General features: G+C 38.5%; 4 protein-coding genes across 6 annotated transcripts; 3 read left to right on the forward strand and 1 right to left on the reverse strand.

Annotated features, from left to right (window-relative positions):
* Positions 1–277: 277 nt before the first annotated feature.
* LOC120249383 (probable pre-mRNA-splicing factor ATP-dependent RNA helicase DEAH2) lies at positions 278–4,221 on the forward strand (the record flags this gene model as incomplete). Its single annotated transcript, XM_039257874.1, has 7 exons — positions 278–439; positions 1,609–1,796; positions 1,934–3,021; positions 3,214–3,339; positions 3,413–3,651; positions 3,730–3,848; positions 4,016–4,221. Coding segments are annotated over 7 exons (1,977 nt in total), but the record flags the coding sequence as incomplete, so codon positions are not given.
* Positions 4,222–4,872: 651 nt separating this feature from the next.
* LOC120249495 (probable pre-mRNA-splicing factor ATP-dependent RNA helicase DEAH2) lies at positions 4,873–9,186 on the forward strand. The gene is given in 8 exon segments (XM_039258023.1): positions 4,873–5,268; positions 5,860–6,047; positions 6,154–6,796; positions 6,798–7,239; positions 7,725–7,850; positions 7,935–8,173; positions 8,259–8,377; positions 8,743–9,186. Coding segments are annotated over 8 exon segments (2,178 nt in total). The 5' UTR covers positions 4,873–4,983; the 3' UTR covers positions 8,879–9,186.
* A 186-nt stretch (positions 9,187–9,372) lies between these two features.
* On the forward strand, positions 9,373–13,978 carry LOC120283490 (rhodanese-like domain-containing protein 6). The gene is given in 11 exon segments (XM_039290185.1): positions 9,373–9,650; positions 10,148–10,309; positions 10,521–10,629; positions 10,811–10,869; positions 10,871–11,007; positions 11,474–11,555; positions 11,942–12,024; positions 12,148–12,280; positions 12,715–12,904; positions 13,143–13,657; positions 13,659–13,978. Coding segments are annotated over 11 exon segments (1,908 nt in total). The 5' UTR covers positions 9,373–9,482; the 3' UTR covers positions 13,929–13,978.
* Positions 13,979–14,156: 178 nt separating this feature from the next.
* Positions 14,157–20,205, reverse strand: LOC120283489. Of its 3 annotated transcripts, XM_039290183.1 has the most exons (11): positions 20,057–20,200; positions 18,750–19,024; positions 17,780–18,677; positions 16,913–17,042; positions 16,374–16,819; positions 16,197–16,277; positions 16,020–16,118; positions 15,467–15,625; positions 15,181–15,267; positions 14,923–14,994; positions 14,157–14,708 (listed from the first exon to the last, which is right to left on the reverse strand). In XM_039290183.1, the coding sequence occupies exons 3-11, from the start codon at positions 18,572–18,574 to the stop codon at positions 14,421–14,423; spliced, it is 2,157 nt and encodes a 718-aa protein (XP_039146117.1). In that variant the 5' UTR covers positions 18,575–18,677; positions 18,750–19,024; positions 20,057–20,200; the 3' UTR covers positions 14,157–14,420. The 3 variants fall into 3 exon arrangements, with proteins under 3 accessions (XP_039146117.1, XP_039146116.1, XP_039146118.1); XM_039290182.1 differs by lacking the exon at positions 18,750–19,024 and having other exon boundaries at positions 20,057–20,205; XM_039290184.1 differs by lacking the exon at positions 18,750–19,024 and having other exon boundaries at positions 20,098–20,196.
* Between the last annotated feature and the right edge of the window lie 132 nt (positions 20,206–20,337).

Consider the following 20,337-nt stretch of genomic DNA (forward strand, 5'->3'; position numbering starts at 1 on the left):
TTATGGTAATATGTCATTACCACGAACTAAACGACCCCCAATAATTAAAGCTTTTTTTACCTCCTTTTACCTTCTAAGAAAAGGATAAGATGGAACCGGCTAAGCAAACTCAACCCCGCGGCACACGGTACCCACATCTACAAAGGCTAGAACAGTGAAAAGGCGCGACTTTTTTTTTTTTGTTATTTGGTCCCAACCTTCGTCTCTCCTCTTCGCCGATTGCGTCTCCATCGTCCTGCGGATCTCTCCATGGCCACCGATGCGCAGATGGAGTTGAATTCCCATCACTGGGAGGCCATACTCTCGCAGGTACCACAAGCTCCTGGAGAAGCGGAAGAAGCTGCCCATTTGGGCCCATAAGGAGAAGTTCCTTGATGCTCTCGCCAAGCACCAGATCGTCGTCGTTGCCGCCGGGAGTGGCTCAGGGAAATCCACCCAGGTGCGGAGTCCTCCTCCTTTATCTTCCTCATTTGTTCAGAATCAAGGATTTGTGTAATGTTTGCATGGTTGAAGTTGGAAATCCTTTTGTTTATGATGTGAGTTTGTACTTTTAGAATGAATGCTGTTTTGTCCTGAGAAAACTTTTGCTTTCCCTTCAGTTATGGATTGAAGAGCTACATATGAGCTCAATTCTGTGGGTTTTGGTTGAAAAACCTTGTCTTGAGATTGTTGTGAATATGATTTTTGGACAAGGTAACGCAGGTTTACGTTCTTTATGGGGATAGAGGACATGAGATTTCTTGGTTTTTTTAAAAAAATCAAGTCTAGGATGAAAATGCTGGCTTCTTCTGCTCTTCGCTGTCAGAGTTTGATGTTGATGATATTCTACATCAAAGAAAGAAATGGTTTTTGATCAATTGAACTGATTATAGGACTGAATTCTTATGACAATAGAGTTGTTCATACTGTGATTCGGATTATTTGATATTGAGATGGAGCGGAAATGCTGGATCATTGCTGACTTTTAGAAGTTGACTTGGGTGCAAAAATAATTATAGAATTAATTAAATAGTGGAGATTCTTTCATCCTATGGCTGCAGTATATGCCAGAGAAACCCAGGTTGGACAAACTCTGGTTTTGATGGTCGGAAAATAGAGGATAAAAAATACTTAAAAGTTTGATGCTGGGCAACATTCTAAAATGATGTGGACAATAACTTAAACATAGCTTAATAAACTTAAACATAGCTCACTCTTGTGTTTATTTGTAGTCCCTTCAATTAATGAAATCCATCTTATATTGATTTGTTTTGATCATTTGTTCTGCCTAGGGGCTTATAGTAGTTGTCAGCAAACAAGTTGTAGCCAGTGAGAAAACCCTACTTTGTTGATCAATTGTGGATCTGAAACTGGCACTGAGTTGACTTAGACTTCAGCTGGATAAGCTATCATTTTCTATGGAACCAACCCCCCTAGAGTACTAAATTACCACATGGCTTTCTCTAAGTGTTCACTGTACTAGCATCTCTATAATAGCAGGCCACACATAATTGCTGGTAACATGTCGAGTGCTCTCTGTGTTGTTTTCTTTTCATGGTCTGTATGCATTTGATAGAGTTTTCCCTTGAGATCTTCTGAAGTTTATGGTGTATTGTTCCCATGTGACAGATCCCTCAGTTTATCATCGAGGCAGGTTATGCAGGTCAAGGTAAGAAGGTTGTGTGCACTGAACCTCGCAGATTGATTGCTACAGCCATTTCTCGTCGAGTAGCTCAAGAGATGGATGTCACTATTGGGGCAGAAGTTGGCTACTCAGTGCTGTTTGAAGAGTGTAGTGGCCCAAAAACTACTCTGAAGTAAGTTTATGAGGGCAGACCTTGAAGTCTATTTTGTAGTTCTGCGTTAAAAAATCAGAAGTTATCATCTCTTTTTCCGTTGTATCCTTTGGAGATATTGTCGGCTACTCCAACATTTGCTTTCTGGGTTATCTTAGGTATTTAACAGATGGAATGCTCCTTAGAGAACTTCTGGCTGATCAGCTTTTACAGAGTTATGGTGTGATAGTTCTGGATGAGGCTCATTTAAGGACATTGGCTACAGATATTCTTCTTGGTTATCTAAAAAGATTGATAGAAAGGAACTCTCAACCTGATCTGAAACTAGTTATAATGAGCACGCAACATGAGGTGAAATGGTTTAAGGATTACTTCAAAGGTGCCAAGATTGTTCAAGTACAAGGATCACTTAATCCTGTTGAAATTATTCACACTTCAAAACCAATAGGAGATTACTTGGAAGCATCAATTGAGAAAGTCTTAGAGATACTCACATCTGAACCAACTGGTGATATTCTTGTGTTTCTCCCAGGAGGGGATGACATAGAAATTGGCTCCTCGAGGCTCACTGATCTGCTTAAAGACAGGACTAATGAATTTGGACCTGTGAGAGTTCTTCCGCTCCATTCAACACTGTCAATTGAACATCAGAAGAAGATTTTCAAGGCTGCTCCACCCTCAACAAGGAAGGGTGGCCCTGTCGGAAGGAAAGTTATCATGTCAACTGACATTGCCGAATCGTCATTGGCTATCGATGGCATTGCTTATGTGATTGATTCTGGATTTTCAAAGCAAAAGGTTTATAATGCAGGTCTACATGCTGAGTCTTTGCTGGTTTTGCCAATATCAAGAGCAAGTGCATACAGGAGATCAGGATGTTGCCGAAGGTCAGTATCTGGGAAATGCTACAGGCTCTACACAAAGAAGTTTCTCGAAGCTTGTCAGCCACATGCATCCCCAGAGATTCTCCGTGCGAATCTTGCAGGCACAGCCCTCCTTTTGAAGAAGCTTGGCATTAGTGATATGCTACATTTTGATTTTATTAACCCTCCTGCTGTTGACATGATGACTAGTGCTATTGAGACATTAAACTGCTTAGGTGCTTTGGATGGAGATGGGAATTTGACTATAATAGGGGAACTCATGAGTGAATTTCCTCTTGATCCTCATATGTCAAAAATGATCCTTTGCAGTCCAGAGTTCAAATGCTCCACTGAGATCCTCTCAATCACTTCCATGTTGTCAGGTATTCCTTTCATAATCTGGCACAATCATTTGTTATTTCATCTTGACATATCTATGCTATTAATTATCAGCATTTTTGCCATTAAGTAGTTCAATTTAGCATTCATTATCTTATGAAGAATTTTGTGTTGTTTCTCATGCATCCCACTGATTTCTCAGCCTCTTCTGTTATTACCAAAATTCTCTTCTTTAGTACCACATTGCTTCTTCCAACCTAGGGGAAAGAAGCATGATGCTGATGAAGCAAAGGCCAAATTTAGTCATGCTAAAGGGGATCACCTTACTCTTCTGACTCTCTATCAGGCCTACAAGAAACATAGTGAGAACCAGTTCCCTTTCTTTCCCAATCTATTCCCATTGACTTATTTTCCTTAATAGACCAATTCCTCCAGATGGCAGTTCTGCTTGGTGTGAAGAGAATTATGTTAATGAAGCAGCTCTGAAGTCTGCTGATAATGCGAGGTTCCAGCTCGAGTCCATCATGCGTAGGTTCAACATCAAGCTATGTTCAACTGAACCCAGCAACTGTGATTACGAAAACAATATAAGAAAAGCACTACTCGCAGGGTATTTTATGCAAGCTGCAAAGCTTGATACTTCTGGTCACTATGTGACTGTCAAGAATCAACATGTCAGTAGTTCAATTACATCATCTTTCGGTCATTGTTATGTCTCCTTTAGTTTCACATTCAATTGGCATTATGCGCAGGTTGTGGAGCTGCATCCTTCAAGCTCTGTTGTGCCAAAGCCGACATGGGTCATTTACGACGATTTTGTTGTTGCCGGCAGGCCTTTTATTCGTATTGTCAGTGATGTGCAAGGAGAGTGGTAAGTTCATACAAGCTATTATTGTCCATATGCTTCAGTAAAAGTATTAAGTTGCTGAGAAGAAAAACATTGATTATACACTCACTGATTGACTTGGTGATTAACATCTTTCTGTTTTCTTGACATTAAAATTAACATACTCAAACAATTGTCATGTTCTCTTGCAGGCTTGTTTCTATTGCTCCTCACTATTATCATATATCAGCTATTGGACGTAACTAAGTTGGGAGCATCTCAATCTCAAAACTATAATTAATTCATGTAATTCATTACTCAAAGATTCTTACAGATGTGTTGATGCTTGATTTCAGTGTAAATATAACTCCATGAATCAAATACTAAGCTCCCAACTAATTTCTTAGTTTTGCTCTTACAACTTTTTTTTAAAATTTTTAATTTATATATATATATATATATATATATTAACAAATGTGATGAGTGCACACATAGTGCGGGGCATATTCACAGTGACAACAGTTTATACGTGCTCCTTTCACATTGCTAATATGGTTATTGGGTTATAAGCCTGCATCAATAGTCAAAGGATGTTTAACATCATTGTATTAAATATGTTTTGAACCCGAACAATAAAAATTTATCTTAATGGACTATAGATCTTTAGTTACTCTTGACTTTTCTAAATCTAATTTATTCAGTTATTTATTTACTTTATCAAAAAAATAATAACTAAGTGAAAACCATTAAATGAGCTCATATAAATTATACATATATATATATATATATAATAACAAAATAAGTATTTGTTATATTATATCTATTTATAATTTTTCTTACCTGGCAGCTGGCGCGGATTCAATTCTACAAGCAGACAGCGCATAGAGAATGTTCGAGGATCCGACCCGATAAGCGGTTGAGAAGTGGAGGTCTTTTCGGTCATTTCAAATTGATCAAGAGTTTTTGACCCGACCCGATAAGGCGGTGGAGTAGAGGGCTTTTTGGTCATTTCAATTGGAGCAAGGGTTTTTGACTTGTGTGGATCTATATATTCACGACGGTAGACTTAGCGAAACATTCGCCCCCAAAATTTCTAGGGTTTCGAATTCGATCAAGCCCTCAGAGCCATCGGAGCCAGAGGCAGTCAGTTCCAGGTTGGTGTTTGAGCTCTTAATCGGGGATGGGGACGGAGAGAAAGCGGAAGGTGAGCCTGTTCGACGTGGTGGATGAGGCCTCGGTCTCGGCCAAGATCAGCAGGACCAACGGACGATCTCCTGCTGCGGCGGCGGTGTCTTCGACGGTCAACCGGTGGAGTGGTCGGCCTTATTCTCAACGGTACTTCGAGATCCTCGAGAAGCGGCGGACGCTTCCGGTGTGGCAACAGAAGGAGGAGTTCCTTCATAAGCTCAAGGATAATCAGGTTCTTGTTCTTGTTGGTGAGACTGGAAGTGGAAAAACTACTCAGGTTTGTTCTGTTTGCATAGCTTTCTGTTCTTGGTATTGAAATTATTTGGGTGGTTTCCGTCCCTGAATAAAATTTCAATCTTTAATCACTATGTTTTATGCAAACTTTGTAATATAAATGCCTGGTCTTGGTCTGGAAATGTGATGATTTGGAACAAAGGGTTTGCTTTGGTTGTTTTCGTAACTTCTGTTGATTTTTAGGCTTTAATCTGTTTTAGTAACTACTTTAAATCGGAAAAGATATGCATTTGAATGTTAGGGTTGAACAGTTTCATGCCTTGTAATGTATGAATAAATTGTTTTTGGTGTTTAATGCAAGTTGAATTCTTGTTCTTGTTATTAATCTTGGATCCTTGTGCCATTGTTACAGCATCAAATATCTTGTGTTCTATTAGCAGCTTCCTTGTTATTTTCATCAGTTATGGCTGGGTTTTATCTTTTCCCTGCTTTGAAAGTACCGGAAAAAACAACTCTCATATTAGATTGTTGAAGGGAGGTGCTTCATGGATTTAGCCTTTTAGGGATTGGTGATTGACTATTATCTCATCGACCTACTTTGTTGTCTAATGGAAGTAATAATGATACTATGCAGATTCCACAATTCGTGTTGGAGTGTGATGACTTAAGCAAACGGCCTATTGTTGCTTGCACCCAGCCTCGCAGGGTTGCTGCTATGTCTGTTTCTCGGAGAGTTGCTGAGGAGATGGATGTAACAATTGGGGAGGAAGTTGGTTACAGTATTAGGTTTGAAGATTGCAGTGGTCCAAAGACCATTCTAAAGTAAGCTTTCATTCGTCGGTTGGTGTTTTTGGCGCTTTTTCTATTGGCATTAATTTTTCTTAATTTACCATGTACTTAAGGCTTGGCTTTTCTGACTTGTTCTCAGGTATTTAACTGATGGTATGCTTCTTAGAGAAGCAATGGCTGATCCACTCCTTGAGAGGTATAAGGTGATCATCCTTGATGAGGCTCACGAGCGAACATTGGCAACAGATGTTCTGTTTGGGCTCCTTAAAGAAGTTCTGAAAAATAGGGAAGATCTGAAATTAGTAGTCATGAGTGCAACACTTGAGGCAGAGAAATTTCAGGGGTATTTTAATGGAGCCCCTTTAATGAAAGTGCCTGGAAGGTTACATCCTGTGGAAATCTTTTATACACAGGAACCTGAACGGGATTATTTGGAAGCTGCAATTCGAACAGTTGTGCAGATACACATGTGTGAACCTCCAGGAGACATTCTCGTTTTTCTTACAGGAGAAGAGGAGATTGAAGATGCCTGTAGGAAAATTACAAAGGAAATCAATAATTTAGGGGACCAGGTTGGTCCAGTGAAAGCAGTCCCGCTTTACTCTACCTTGCCTCCAGCAATGCAGCAAAAGATATTTGAGGCCGCTCCAGCACCATTGACACCTGGAGGCCCTCCTGGAAGGAAAATTGTGGTGTCAACAAACATTGCTGAAACATCCCTCACTATTGATGGCATAGTGTATGTTATCGATCCAGGGTTCTCTAAACAGAAAGTTTATAATCCCAAGGATCCGTGTGGAGTCTTTGCTTGTTTCGCCAATATCAAAGGCAAGTGCCCATCAGAGGTCGGGGCGTGCTGGTCGAACACAACCTGGAAAATGCTTTAGATTATACACTGAAAAAAGTTTCAATAATGATCTACAACCACAAACATATCCTGAAATTCTTCGGTCTAATTTGGCAAATACAGTTCTCACCTTGAAAAAGCTTGGTATTGATGATCTGGTCCATTTTGATTTTATGGATCCACCTGCACCAGAGACGCTGATGAGGGCATTGGAGGTCTTGAATTACCTTGGCGCCCTAGATGATGAAGGGAACATGACAAAGTTGGGGGAAATAATGAGTGAGTTTCCCCTAGATCCACAGATGGCAAAGATGCTTGTTGTTAGCCCTGACTTCAACTGCTCAAATGAAATCCTCTCAATTTCAGCAATGCTTTCAGGTACTCTATTGTCTTTTTTATTATTGCCTGTTTTCTTGTCAGTCTCTTTTTGTTATTGTCATGGTGACCCAACAAGCTGCCTTTCTCTTGTTGAGTCATCTTCTGTCTCGGGGATTGCAAGCATCTGCACTTAAATTTTCATGGTCAGCTTTTCGGGCTGATGTGTGTGTGGATGCTTGCTTCCCTCTGTGTTAATTGAGCAAAATTCATGTTGTGGTGCATTGCTTGCGTGAAGGCAAGCTACTGCACTTGGTGTATTTTGCTCCTGTCTGTCTGCCTAATGGGGCTTGCCATCAGCGATTGCATTGTCTAGGCTTCATAAGCCTCTGGTCAGCAATGACCATAGATTTTTCTGCAAGTTTAGCGCTGATGCAGGTAGTTGCAGTTTCTCAGTTATTCTCTCATGAGCAAATGGTGTCATCTCGCCTCTATGCATCTGCTGACCTACCGTGGGCCTCGTCTGTGATAACAATTTCTTTCTTTAGTACCCAATTGCTTCCTCCGGCCTAGGGATGCTCAGAAAGCTGCAGATGAAGCGAAAGCTCGGTTTGGCCACATTGATGGGGATCACCTTACGCTGTTGAATGTGTATCATGCATACAAACAAAACAGTAAGTATCAAATAATGGCCCTCACTTTTCTGTTTGTGAGCTCTTATTAGTTGCCTTATAAAAGGTATGTGATTTTGGGCGCAGATGAAGATCCTTCATGGTGCTATGAAAACTTCATCAACCAGAGGACATTGAAGGCGGCTGATAATGTGAGGCAACAACTTATGCGGATCATGGCCAGGTTCAATCTCAAGTTATGCAGCACAGATTTCAACAGCCGCGACTACTATGTCAACATCAGAAAAGCTATGCTTTCAGGATACTTTATGCAGGTTGCTCATCTAGAACGGACAGGTCACTACTTAACAGTAAAGGATAACCAGGTAGATACTTTGCTTAACAAATTCTGTGTTTCCTATGAAAGAATTTCAATCAAGATCTGAGTTCCCTCTTCTTGTTCTCTGTTAGGTGGTTCATCTCCATCCTTCAAATTGCCTGGATCATAAACCTGAGTGGGTCATTTACAATGAATTTGTCTTGACCAGTAGGAATTTTATCCGTACAGTAACAGATATTCGTGGGGAGTGGTAAGTTCCAATCATTCTGGAGACTAGCTTTATTAAAAAGTGCTTCATATGACCCTTTGTTTGTTGTCTACTTTGTGTTCTTGCAATTCTTGCTATTTTGTTCACAAATTAAAACCATGTTGAAGTTCTATCATAATCGGATCAGGAAAGTGCTTCATCCAAATTTTAACTCACTGATACCAATAAGAAAAAGCTGCTTAAGATTAAAATTACATTTTATAATTAATGTTGAGCTAATGTTAATGATTTGTTATATTGTTGATATTTATTTTAGTTGGCCTTCCTCCGGTACATTGTTAGAGCCGGAGAACCTCATTGGTACATTCTCATGCAATTTGATATGGTTATATATGTTTGTCTTGCAGGCTCATCGACATAGCTCCGCATTATTATGACCTCAGTAATTTCCCACCCTGCGAAGCAAGACGGGTTCTGGAGAGGCTGTACAATAAGCGAGAGAAGGAGAAGTCCGACGGCAAATCCAAAAGCAAAGCCCTTTAGCATTTGCTTCTGCAACTCTAGTCATTATAATTTTTCGACAGAAGCTCAGCCATTTCGCAATGCTTCCTTTTGCAAGATCATTCATCCTCAGCAGATACTAATGGCGCGATGAACCATTTTTTTTTTTGTTGTTATCAAACATGTGTTCCTAATGATCATGTCATCCCTGTTAATGTTTTGCCATCTCTCTGGATGATGATGATAATGATGGGTTTCATGTATTTCTTAGTTTTGAGTTGTTTATCTCCCCTTACATTGCAACTCTTTATCATAAATTATTATGAATTGCAACAAAAACTTTTATGATATTTTCTGAGTTCATGATTTATTGGTGGTTGAGTTAGACTCATGTTCAATTGTTATGTTAAACTCCTGATATTTTAAAAATATATATATATATATATATAAATTAAAAGAAAAATTAAAGATCAGGTTATTAATTAATAAATAAATAGATAAAATAAATAAATAAACAAACACTTAAAAGATCCGAAAATTAAAACCCCATCTTTGATTTTACCCACCCACCTCGTGAACTTCAAACTTCTTTGCGTGGATGCAAATTTAGGGTTGGGGTTCTGCTGGCGGACTTGAGCTGCGGGCAATGGCGGAGAGCCTCCGTGATGGGGAAGGAGGAGAAGGGGTCCTCCTCTACTATAAATACGCCGACGTACCTGATGTGGCTGCACTCGCGAGCTTCTATGAGTCCCGTTGCCGTGCCCTCGGTCTCCTCGGTCGCGTCCGCGTCGCTCCCCATGGCGTCAATGTCACTGTGAGCCCCTGGCCTTTACTCGCTTTGTGCTCGGATCTCTCACTGTCGTTGGTTTTTCTCTGGGTGTGTGGAATTTGATGCAGAATCGCAGTATTAGTTCCTATTTCTTTAAGGAATTGGAAGAATCTGGCATTCTGGATGTTTTTTTGTCTTTTCATCTAATCTGATTGATCCATGAATGCCAAAGAGAATGATACTCAATTTTTATCATGTTTAAGAAGTCACAAGTCGTGTAAAAAAAAAAAAGTGTTTTTGAAACCGATTGGTTTGGATGAAGTTCTTGGGAAAATTGTGGAGATTAGTGGAACTTTGTTACTGCCTTCTTCTAATGAGCAAAACCAGATGGGTAAATAAATAAAAGGAAACATGTAGGGCATTTTGATCCTTTTTTTCCATCGATTTCCCTTTTTGTTTTACTTTCCCTCTATCTGGTGTAGAGTAGATTCTCATGATTGACTGTACTTTTTGCATTTATTTGTTCTCTTTCACATTGGCAGATTGGTGGGAAGATGTCATTACTTAGGAAGCACATTGCGGAAATGAGGTCTGACACCTTATTTGATGGAACTGACTTCAAACTTGCATCCTGTCATCAACCTTCTAATGAGAAGATTGCGAAGGAGTGCGGATTCACAGACCTCTCTGTTCGTATTGTCAAGGTTTTCTCTCGCACCTGAAAGGCCTGTTGTTGGTCTTCTTTGCATTTAGTTCGTCAAGAGAATGACAATTTGTTTTAGGATTATCTGGCTTGCAATTTTCTATCCTTTGTTCACTTGTAAGGTTTGTGATTGTCAGATATGGATTCTCACAACCTATTCAATATTTTTTGTTCCACTTAATAATTCAAGATGGTTCTCGTCATCTTTTCAGGAATTAGTTACTTTGAGTTCAAATCCTTCACTGAAGTTACCAGAAATTTCCAATGTTGGAAGGCATCTCTCAGCAATGGATTTCCATTCTTTTCTCCAAGATGCTGCTGGTATGCTGGGTTTCTGCCAATTGAAAGTTCAATATGAAAATTCAAAATATCAGCACCAAATTTTATTTATTTTTTATTGTTGTGGATTTTCTGCATGGGAGAGATGTTAAGTTATCCATTCATTTTCAATGATGATTTTGTGGATGAAGCTGGCTTGCTGATGAAGGTATACCCTTGCCAGAAAATGCTGTGGACTCTCAGGAGTCTGTGCGTCAGAAACTAATTTTATTGGACGCAAGGAAATCTATATGAGACAAGGATTGGCAAGTTCAAGATTTCTAATGTGGAGACTTTAGATCCAGAAATAAGACAATACAGTGATTTACCCGCTTGGATTGATGAACATTCTGAGCAACTGCGTGGCAAACAAGTCCTTATGTAAGCACTCACATGTCAAACTTATACGTCAGTCCCATGACCTTTGGGAGCATTCATTTTTTTCCCAATAATAATCTAGGATTTCTATATATATATATGTTTAACTGATGAGCTTATTAAGAGTCGGCTGCCTTTGTCAAGAAATGTCAGTATTTAAAGTTCATGATATGAAGTTGATGCGCTATAGCTTGTTAGAGTATACAACTGTCTCACAACTTTTGCCTTTATTTTATGTCAATTGATGAATTTGTCTCTTTGCAGCACTATAGCAGGCATTGTCTTCTTTCATGCCTTTCGTCTGTTATATGTGATTTATACTATTATACTGATTGGTTTTTTTCCCTTGTAATATCATTTTGATGCCTTGATACATTTTAAATTGATTGCCGAGTATTGGCTCAAAAGAGTAGTTGGTAGTACACTATTTATTACAGCCAGTGAAGAATGTGGTTTCTACTGCTTTCAGGTATTGCACTGGTGGCATTAGATGTGAGATGGCATCAGCCTACATCCAGTCCAAAGGTGTAGGTTTTGAGAATGTGTTTCAGGTAGACTCTATGTTGTTTTCTTTTTTCTTCTACACAATTACATATTTCTGCACTACATTTATTTTAGCTGATGAGTACCTTTCTACAATTAATGTGATTTGGATAATATTTGGGGATACTATTCATAATGGTCATCACACACGAAATAGCTGGACAGTATTGGAGCATTCTGCCATATATAGTTAAATATATGTCCTACCTTTATGAAACTTGTTAATATGATAAGTTAGTTCTCTAGGCTATTGGGTTACAGGATTGTGTAAACTTTTTTAAATTTTGGTGATGCAAATCCTTAACAAGAGTTGCCGTTTCTTCATCAGTGATTATATTCAACACTTTGACATATGCAGTTCTGAACTTTGTTGTTTTCTTATGCTCTGTGCTAGTTGTTTGGTGGAATTCAAAGATATATGGAGCAATTTCCTAATGGGGGCTATTTTAAAGGAAAGAATTTTGTCTTTGATCATAGGTGAGGTTTAACTGTTAGTATTTATGATATTGTCAATATTTATGGATATATTGTTAAATATTATTTGAATGAAATATGCTTTGCAGCCTGACTCATATGCAAATCTTTGATTTGATGCTGCAGGATATCAGTCGGAAGTCTGGATGGAAATATTCTCGGAGCTTGTCTAATATGTCATTCTCCCTTTGATGATTATTCATCTAGGTGCAGATGTAAGCACTGTAGGATGCTTGTATTGGTGTGTTACAGCTGTCAGGTTGGTGGTGATGTCTTTTACTTTTAATTAATGCTTGTATTCAAGATCACATACCATTCCAAAGACTTAAATATCCAACTTGCCTTATTATCTGTACTAACGTTGATTACATTGAGAGCTTTGTTCTTCTTATCTGATGCATCTTACCTGTATTGTTCACTTCTATTTATACTATAATTTTAGATTTGAGTCAAATTTGGCTTCTTTTTTTCTAATAAATATAAAAAGCCATATAAACAGTTGGATCTGGATATCACCCCCAGCTTATTTCCAACTTTGATTTATACACAAATTGGGTATTTTCAATGGTGAAGATATTCCTGCAGTATATTGGGTCATTATTGATTACATTCATTGGCATTTTAAAAGATCTTGTTTTTTTTAGGCCTTAGACATATCAATTCTAGTATTTATGCTTAATTGTTGGATAACAGGGTGACAACAGTGAAAGATATGTCTGCGAGCTGTGCCAGAGACATTGCAAGGGTGACAGAACTTTGCCATTAAAAGACGACAACCCAATGGATTCAGATTTCACATCTGATTCATCTGAATATACTGCAGTGGAATTAACCTCCTTAGATGGTCGTTCAACTTCTGTCTCTGACAGGCCTAGAAGAAATGGTAAGTTTGCATCATATGGATTATCCTTAAGTTATTATCACCAAACCAATTCTTTCTTTCTTTATTTTTTATTTTTTACTTTTACTTGCACCAAACCCATCATCTTGAAATTATATGTGAGTTTTAAGACCTTTTCACCAAGTGATATGTTGATAACTTTATGACTTTTGTTTTCAAGGCGTGTTTTTTTTTCTCTTTTTATCCTTGATATAATCTACTGATTAGCTAAACATCACAGGTCCTAGCCCTCAAAGGAAGTTAAGGATTCTCTGCTTGCACGGTTTCAGGCAGAATGCGTCAAGTTTCAAAGGAAGGACATCTTCACTGGCTAAAAAACTTAAGAGTATGGTAGAGTTCACTTTCATTGATGCGCCACATGAGCTACCGTTTATTTATCAAGAACGGCCTAGCAAAGCAGAACAAAACTCCAAGAGCTCTTCATCGGAGCAGCCTCCAAATTTAAGCAATTCAATCCAGCAACCGTCACCGCAAGAGAACAGCAAGAAACGATTTGCATGGCTGGTTGCTTCCGACTCTAACCACACCAAAGAATTAGGCTGGAGGATGGCAGATATGCCATTTGATCCTCTGCAGTATCAGCAACAAACATCTGGATTCGAAGAATCCTATAACTATATCAGGCAAGTGGTATCACATTCGGGCCCCTTTGATGGGATCCTTGGTTTCTCACAAGGAGCCGCCATGGCTGCCTTGATCTGTGAGAAGCAACAGAGAAACCATGGCAACCATGACAATCTTGACTTTCAGATTTGCAATCTTATGTTCTGGCTTCTCAGCATGTCTGGATACAATTGGCAAGGGTTCCATAAAATGCCCATCATTGCATATCTTCGGTCATAAACAGGGCCAAGACAGGCAGATTAGACCTGATGTTAGCAGAGAACTTGTTCAATTGTTTGACGAAGAGTGTGCCGTGGTCATTGAGCATGACCTTGGTCATATAATCCCGACACAGTCGCCATACATTGATCAGGTTAAAGAATTCCTTGTTCGTTTTGTATGAAGCCAATGATTATCTTAAATATTTATCAACTCTTTGTATTGCTTGTTTTAGGAAGTCAAAACATTTTTTTGCACAAACTTTACTGGCTTTTATTTTTGCCAACTTGCACTTCAAGAAATGCTTATATTTGTTTCCAATGGGTGCGTAGCATATATAACCATTATCATATTATCAACAACTCCCTGCCATCATTTTATGCAACAACTCTCAACCGTGAGTGATAGCACATGACTAACTTTTACTTGATCCTCTACCCAGCAAACTTGAAATTTACCTACAGTAAAGTATTGGAGACCTAGGATGCACATCATCAAAATAAAACTTAAAAAGTGTATGGCATAAAAGCAATCAAGAGGCCCTCTGACATTCATACATGGAAACTTACATCTCTACTATCAGAAATTTATTTTGTTAGCTTTTAGTATGGGAAATACTCATCAGCCTGGCCTCACTAAAACTTCCGTTCCATCTTTTTGAGTTTTACCATGGTTTTTACCCTTTCTTCTTTTTCTTGGAGTTGCCTTTCGAGCTACTGCTGCCGGTTTTGGGAGAAGAGTTCTCATTTGATGTATTAGCATTACCTTCAAACATTCCTGCCTGCACTGCATTTTGGAACCACTCAAAGAACTGTTCCTCAGTCATGGGCTCATCCATTGTAGCAGGCATCGGACCGCCACCTCTGTGGGAGGAGCTTGTTCCCTTGGCGCTGTTATGTCTTGACATTACACTAGTGTTCACATGGAAGCTTGGCTTGTGCGTATTTGCAGGACATCTCATGCCCTGAAACGTGTTTACAACACATAATCAGGACGCAAATTTGATGATGTGTGTGACAGTAAAAAAAACACAGATAATGAGAGTAATGACTGTTAGGAAGGTTCTTTTCACCAGAGGAGCAAAAACATGAATTCCTAATTATAACAGAAATCCTACTCATGTCATGCTTAGCAGTTGGAACACCTATGTACCATTAGTAGAAGGGCCAGAACTTTACCTGACAAATAAACCATTCAGTTGCATCATATATCCGGCTTTCAGCACAGACAAACGCGCATGGTGCTTCCATCTACATAAATTCTAGTCAGTGAGACAGTAAATACATTGCATAAAACTGCTGATCACAAGTGGCGACAAGTGCACAAGAGAGGAAACAAATATATAGATCATAGAAACAAGCATAAATTGAATGGAATCAATGTAGGATGCATAGATTTGTCGTTTATAAGGCAACTTCAATGGTTGCAGTAGTTACCTTCTGCAGTAGTCCAAACAAAAGAGGATGAGACGATTGCTCCACCCATCCATCACCATCTTTTGCTTGATGGTAATCTTTGCACTCCTGAAAATCCAGAAAATCATACAGGAACACAGCACTCAGTTAGCAAATCTGTTTAAAGAATTAATTTGGACATGTTAGATCAAAATGGTGATAGATTATATTGTAAAAGCAAAAGTGAACCAAGATCAAATACTGTAGTATGTAAGCACAAGACTACAAGTATATATATATATATATATATATTTTTAAAAAAAGCAACCTGGCACCATCTTGCTTGGGACTTGGATCTATCCACACAAATCCAGATGTGAAAATCATTGCACTTCTTGCAGGCTATTCTTCTTGATTCTCCATGAGTCCCATCAGCTTCAGCCTCAAAATGAGTGAATCCAGAACTGAAGAAATTATGCCTTCCATTCTGAAGGAGATACAAGCATGGAACCAACTTACAGTCAGATTGTTCTTATATTTGTTTTCATCAATATTAATCCCAAATTTGTATGGAAAAGAAGAAACTTATCCCATCACGTCTGAATAGGGACCTTACTAAAATAACCTGCCCTTTTTGTCATATAACATTACATTATACTATATTAACTGTTTCATTGTAATGACGATCTGCTTTATATGTGGTTTACTAGCATGCTTGATATAAAAAAAATTAACTGCCATGCCCATCTTAAACTATGCATGAATTAGCCTTTACCATGTACAGGTGAATGCTAACCTATTTACAATAGGATGTGTTCTCAGGATATTCAAACATTTTTTTTTCTGGGAAGAGAGGGGTTGAACAGCACAGAGAACAATACCTTTTGTGAAGCAGCCTGGAATCTCCGAAAGTAGTTTAATATCTCTTCCCTCCTTAATTCATCGTCATATGTCTTTCTCTTCAAGGAATCTAGCAGAACCTGCACAAAAATATGAGCATAAGTCTTCATATAACTTGATATGCAAAGTCAAATCTTCTTTGTGAAGAAAAGAGGCACCTCATATGCATTTTGAAGTTTTTTGAATGCATCTGCAGCTTTCTCATGGCCCATATTTTTATCAGGATGCACAAGCATTGCCTAGAAAAGCCAAAAGACATGAGAGAATAATGAAAAGACTAGCTAGTACCAAGCAAGAAACATGATATAACATTTTAAGTGTTCATGCATTATTACCTTCTTTCTGTATTCTCTCTTAAGGGTGGAGATGTCTACATTCTCGTAACGGGCAAACCCCAAAGCAGAGTAATGGTCATTACAGTTTAACAGCCGCGCAACTTCATTTTCAGATGTTAACTCAGTCTCAGCCCCACTTGTTGAGGGGTCACTTGTGCTGCGGTCAGCTGGTCTAGTGGATGAAGATGGGAATGCATCATCTGCAGATGAACCGTTCATATCCTCACCATAGAACTGACCTGCTCTACCCTGATTTTGCCCAGTATTTGATCCATGCTCACTGATGTTGTTCTTCAAAAAGTGTCCAAGGACATCACTTGATATAAATGACAGATTGAGTCCAAAAAGTAAACCAATCCATCCAACATAACTTCTAGCACAGTACAAAGAATATAATGTAGTAACTAGGAGTGCCATTCGTTCATGACTCAGAGCAAATGTAATACCTGCATAACAAAGAACTAAGATTAAGGTGAATATTGCGAAAGATAAAATGCAAAAACCAAAAACCACCACTTGAATGTAAACAAAAAGTTGACCTCCAAATAGGACGACAAATCCCGTGGTCCACATGCTGCCGTACAGCCACAAAATTAAGGTAGAACAAAAGGCAACTAGCAGGACAGCAAGAGTTACCCCAACAAAAATTCCAACCAAGACAGCAAACACCTGAAAGTAGATGTATACAAAAAGAATAAAGAACTATAGCCACAGGATAATTATAATTTAGAAAGCGTAGTTTCATACAGTGAAAACTAACGCATATGATGAGATATTATGGAAACTGCCCACTATAACATCAAAGAAGCAGATCATTAGGAAGTAGTTCAAGTTAAAGAAAGGTGCTCGGTATTAAGACACATGAACAAAATTTACAGCAGATGGAATTCACAAATAAATAGATTTACAAAGATAAACAAGATTGCCAAAAGAATGCAGAATTTGATACATCCATAATTACCTAAACGATAAGAAGGACCCGACAACATAATATTTAGTATAGGAGAACAAAACTAGGGAGACAACAATGCCTTATTGTTGTTACCAAGAACATAAGAATTCTGGAGAATAGAACTTGAAAAGTAATAAAGAGAGTGATCGCCTTACTGAGATAAGAATGCATGTCGCTCTTAGTTTGCATTGAAGAAGCAACATTTTCAAAGGAAAAGGAATTTTATCTCCTAAGAGTATATACTAAGGGAACTTTATCTTGTACATGTTTAAGGAGTTTAAAGTTAGTGGACACTTCAGTGGAAGCACGCTGTATTTGCATGAATATGCTTTATTTTTGTGATATGAACTTTGCTAGGAGAAAACTAACATGAAGAGTGCGCAAAAAGGACATCATAAACAAAATTCAGTTGCAGTAATTGTTGACCCAAAAACGGGAGATAAACAGAACTTACCATAAGTATAACCATCTTTGTGATTCCAGCCATTGCAGCCATTGATAGGATAGAGCACCAAAGTAAAGTGAAGAAGGATGTTATCCCCAACCGTAGCAGAGAATCAAGCCCCCTAACATTGCAGTCCAGCCAAACCATCACTAGAAGAACCATCAGCTTTGCAAATTGTACAACCCGCGCACAAATAATTGGGGAAAAATGCTTGACTTGAACATGCATATTATCACAAGCATCATGTATAGCACTTGTTAAAGAGTTGACCCATGGTTTTTGGCGCTCTATCCATCCATTGACTGCTTTTATAATAAACATAATGAAAGATCCTATACTCCTGCAGACTGCAGTATCTGAGAAAGAAAAAATGCCCATCACATTCTGCCATAATGTACCATCAAATCTGCCCCTTGTAGAATTAGATAATCTGCTCTTGCTGCCAAGAATTGGCGAGCCATTCCCTCTCAATTGAGATGCATCAGATAACAGACCACTATCTACAGCATCTGCCACTTCACTTGGCACGTCATTTGACTGGTCAGAACTTGGGATTCCATCATTTAACAAATCATTGGAAGAAACACTGCTGGGTCTTTGCTTATTTTTCTTACCAGTTCCCATCTTGGTATTGTCTCTCTTTCCAAACCCATTACTTGACCTGCACTTTTCTTCTCCTTTAAAGAGATCATCACCATCCACCACTCTGTCATGTGACAATTTCTCTTCTTTCTCAGTCAGAGGCACATCAACAGACTCCGGAACTGAGTATCTTTTTGTTGGATTTATGGCGATCAAAGCCATTCTTCGGCTGGTTACCTTTCCGGGCCATGGTGTGTTAGCAGTGTCTATAACAGAAGATATTTACGATGCATTGCCATCCAGATAAATTTGAAAATACCAAGGCCTGGATAGAGATTTTAAAATCAGCACTTGCGAACCTTATACAGAAAGAAGATAAATAACAAAATAAACAGACCTAAGGGTATTTTGGTGAGCAGTAGAAGCATGTTTGGCCATCTATATGACACAAAAGGAATAAATTCAACAGAAAAATTCTCCTTGCTTCCACAAATGGTAGCAGCATCTTGATGACAATAAGCCCAACAACCTTCCTTCCAGAGACAAACAATCTAGATTATATTCTCTACAATTCAACTTAATTCAATCCTCATCTGCTAGCCTAACTTGGCAAAATTCCTAATCACAGTCATTTGATTAAGAATAAGCCCATAGATGCATAGCCCAACAAACCTGAATACATTAAAATGAAGCCACTTGTCAAGAATGGTACTTAACCAAACCACCTACTTATAGAGACTTATGATAGGCTCTCCTTGACCATCAAACTTATATAAAAATGTTGAAGCTGACAGTAATCTACATAGGTCGGTTTGTCAAACTATCAAAACCAACAAAAGGATCCTAAAGATATGAATCTCTTAAGTTTAATTCAACCTTGGTTTCAAATCTAACAAAAAAGAAAAGGGCCAAAAACCAATTGCTTTGTTTTAAATATAGTAATTTCAACACAAAAAGTTCTCGATCAGGATAATTATTATTATTATTATTATTATTATTATTATTATTATTATTACTATAGATGCCAGAATCCTCACACACTTAAGTGAATTTTGAGCAGCATTGCCCAAGATCCATTCAGAGAAGACTTGCTGCAACAAGAATATAACTACTATCCTGCAAATTAAGAGTTCCACTGGGACAACATGCTCCAAAGCAGAATCAATGCCAAGATCAGTTCTTGCAACTAGGGCACCAAACTGGCTGCCCCAAACGCATCAACAAAGAAATAGTAGGGGAAGAATCGTACAATCCTATTAGTAACTCTCTATAATCCACAGGTAGTCCCCTCCCTTTCAAGAATCGAATACAAGTTTCACACCTCCATGACCGCAGGCAAAGCACAATTAAACAAGGACACAAACACAAGTTTCAGGAACATAATCAGAGGGCAACAAGGAATAAGAAAACACAACAAGAACACAAACACATAAAAGAAACACATATAGCACACATCCAACCATTTCAGCAACTACTTGAGGTGCAAGAAAACCCCAGATTTTGGGGGAAAAACAAAGATTGAAACAAAGGTACGAAGACACAAATTTATCGACTTTATTCACACCAAGAAACCACAAAACCATCAAAGAACTCCAAATCCGCAACGAAAAGCATCAAAAACTCGCCATTCTAATCGCTACATAGATGCTAAAACTCACAGGATTTCAGATAATTGGCGAAAAATAGGGTTTAAAGCGATGAAACCTTGGCGACTCGATGGTCGGACGATCCAAAGATGAGACTACCTTCGAATCATCAGCCGCTTCACAGTCAGAGTCCAGAGATGGGTTTTGAGGCTGGAGATTGTGCTCTTTTTCCCTGAATGGCCTACTGTGAGAACGAAACCAGTTGTCGATATCTTATGAAATGAATTACAAATCCCAAAATTTTTCACACACCATAATTAATTAATTTTACAGTTTACTTCTCAATTACACTTACTATTCTATCAATTTATTCTATCTTATAGTATATTTTTTTTTTAA

This window comes from Dioscorea cayenensis, chromosome 19 (assembly GCF_009730915.1).
Source record: "Dioscorea cayenensis subsp. rotundata cultivar TDr96_F1 chromosome 19, TDr96_F1_v2_PseudoChromosome.rev07_lg8_w22 25.fasta, whole genome shotgun sequence".
NCBI lineage: Eukaryota > Viridiplantae > Streptophyta > Magnoliopsida > Dioscoreales > Dioscoreaceae > Dioscorea > Dioscorea cayenensis.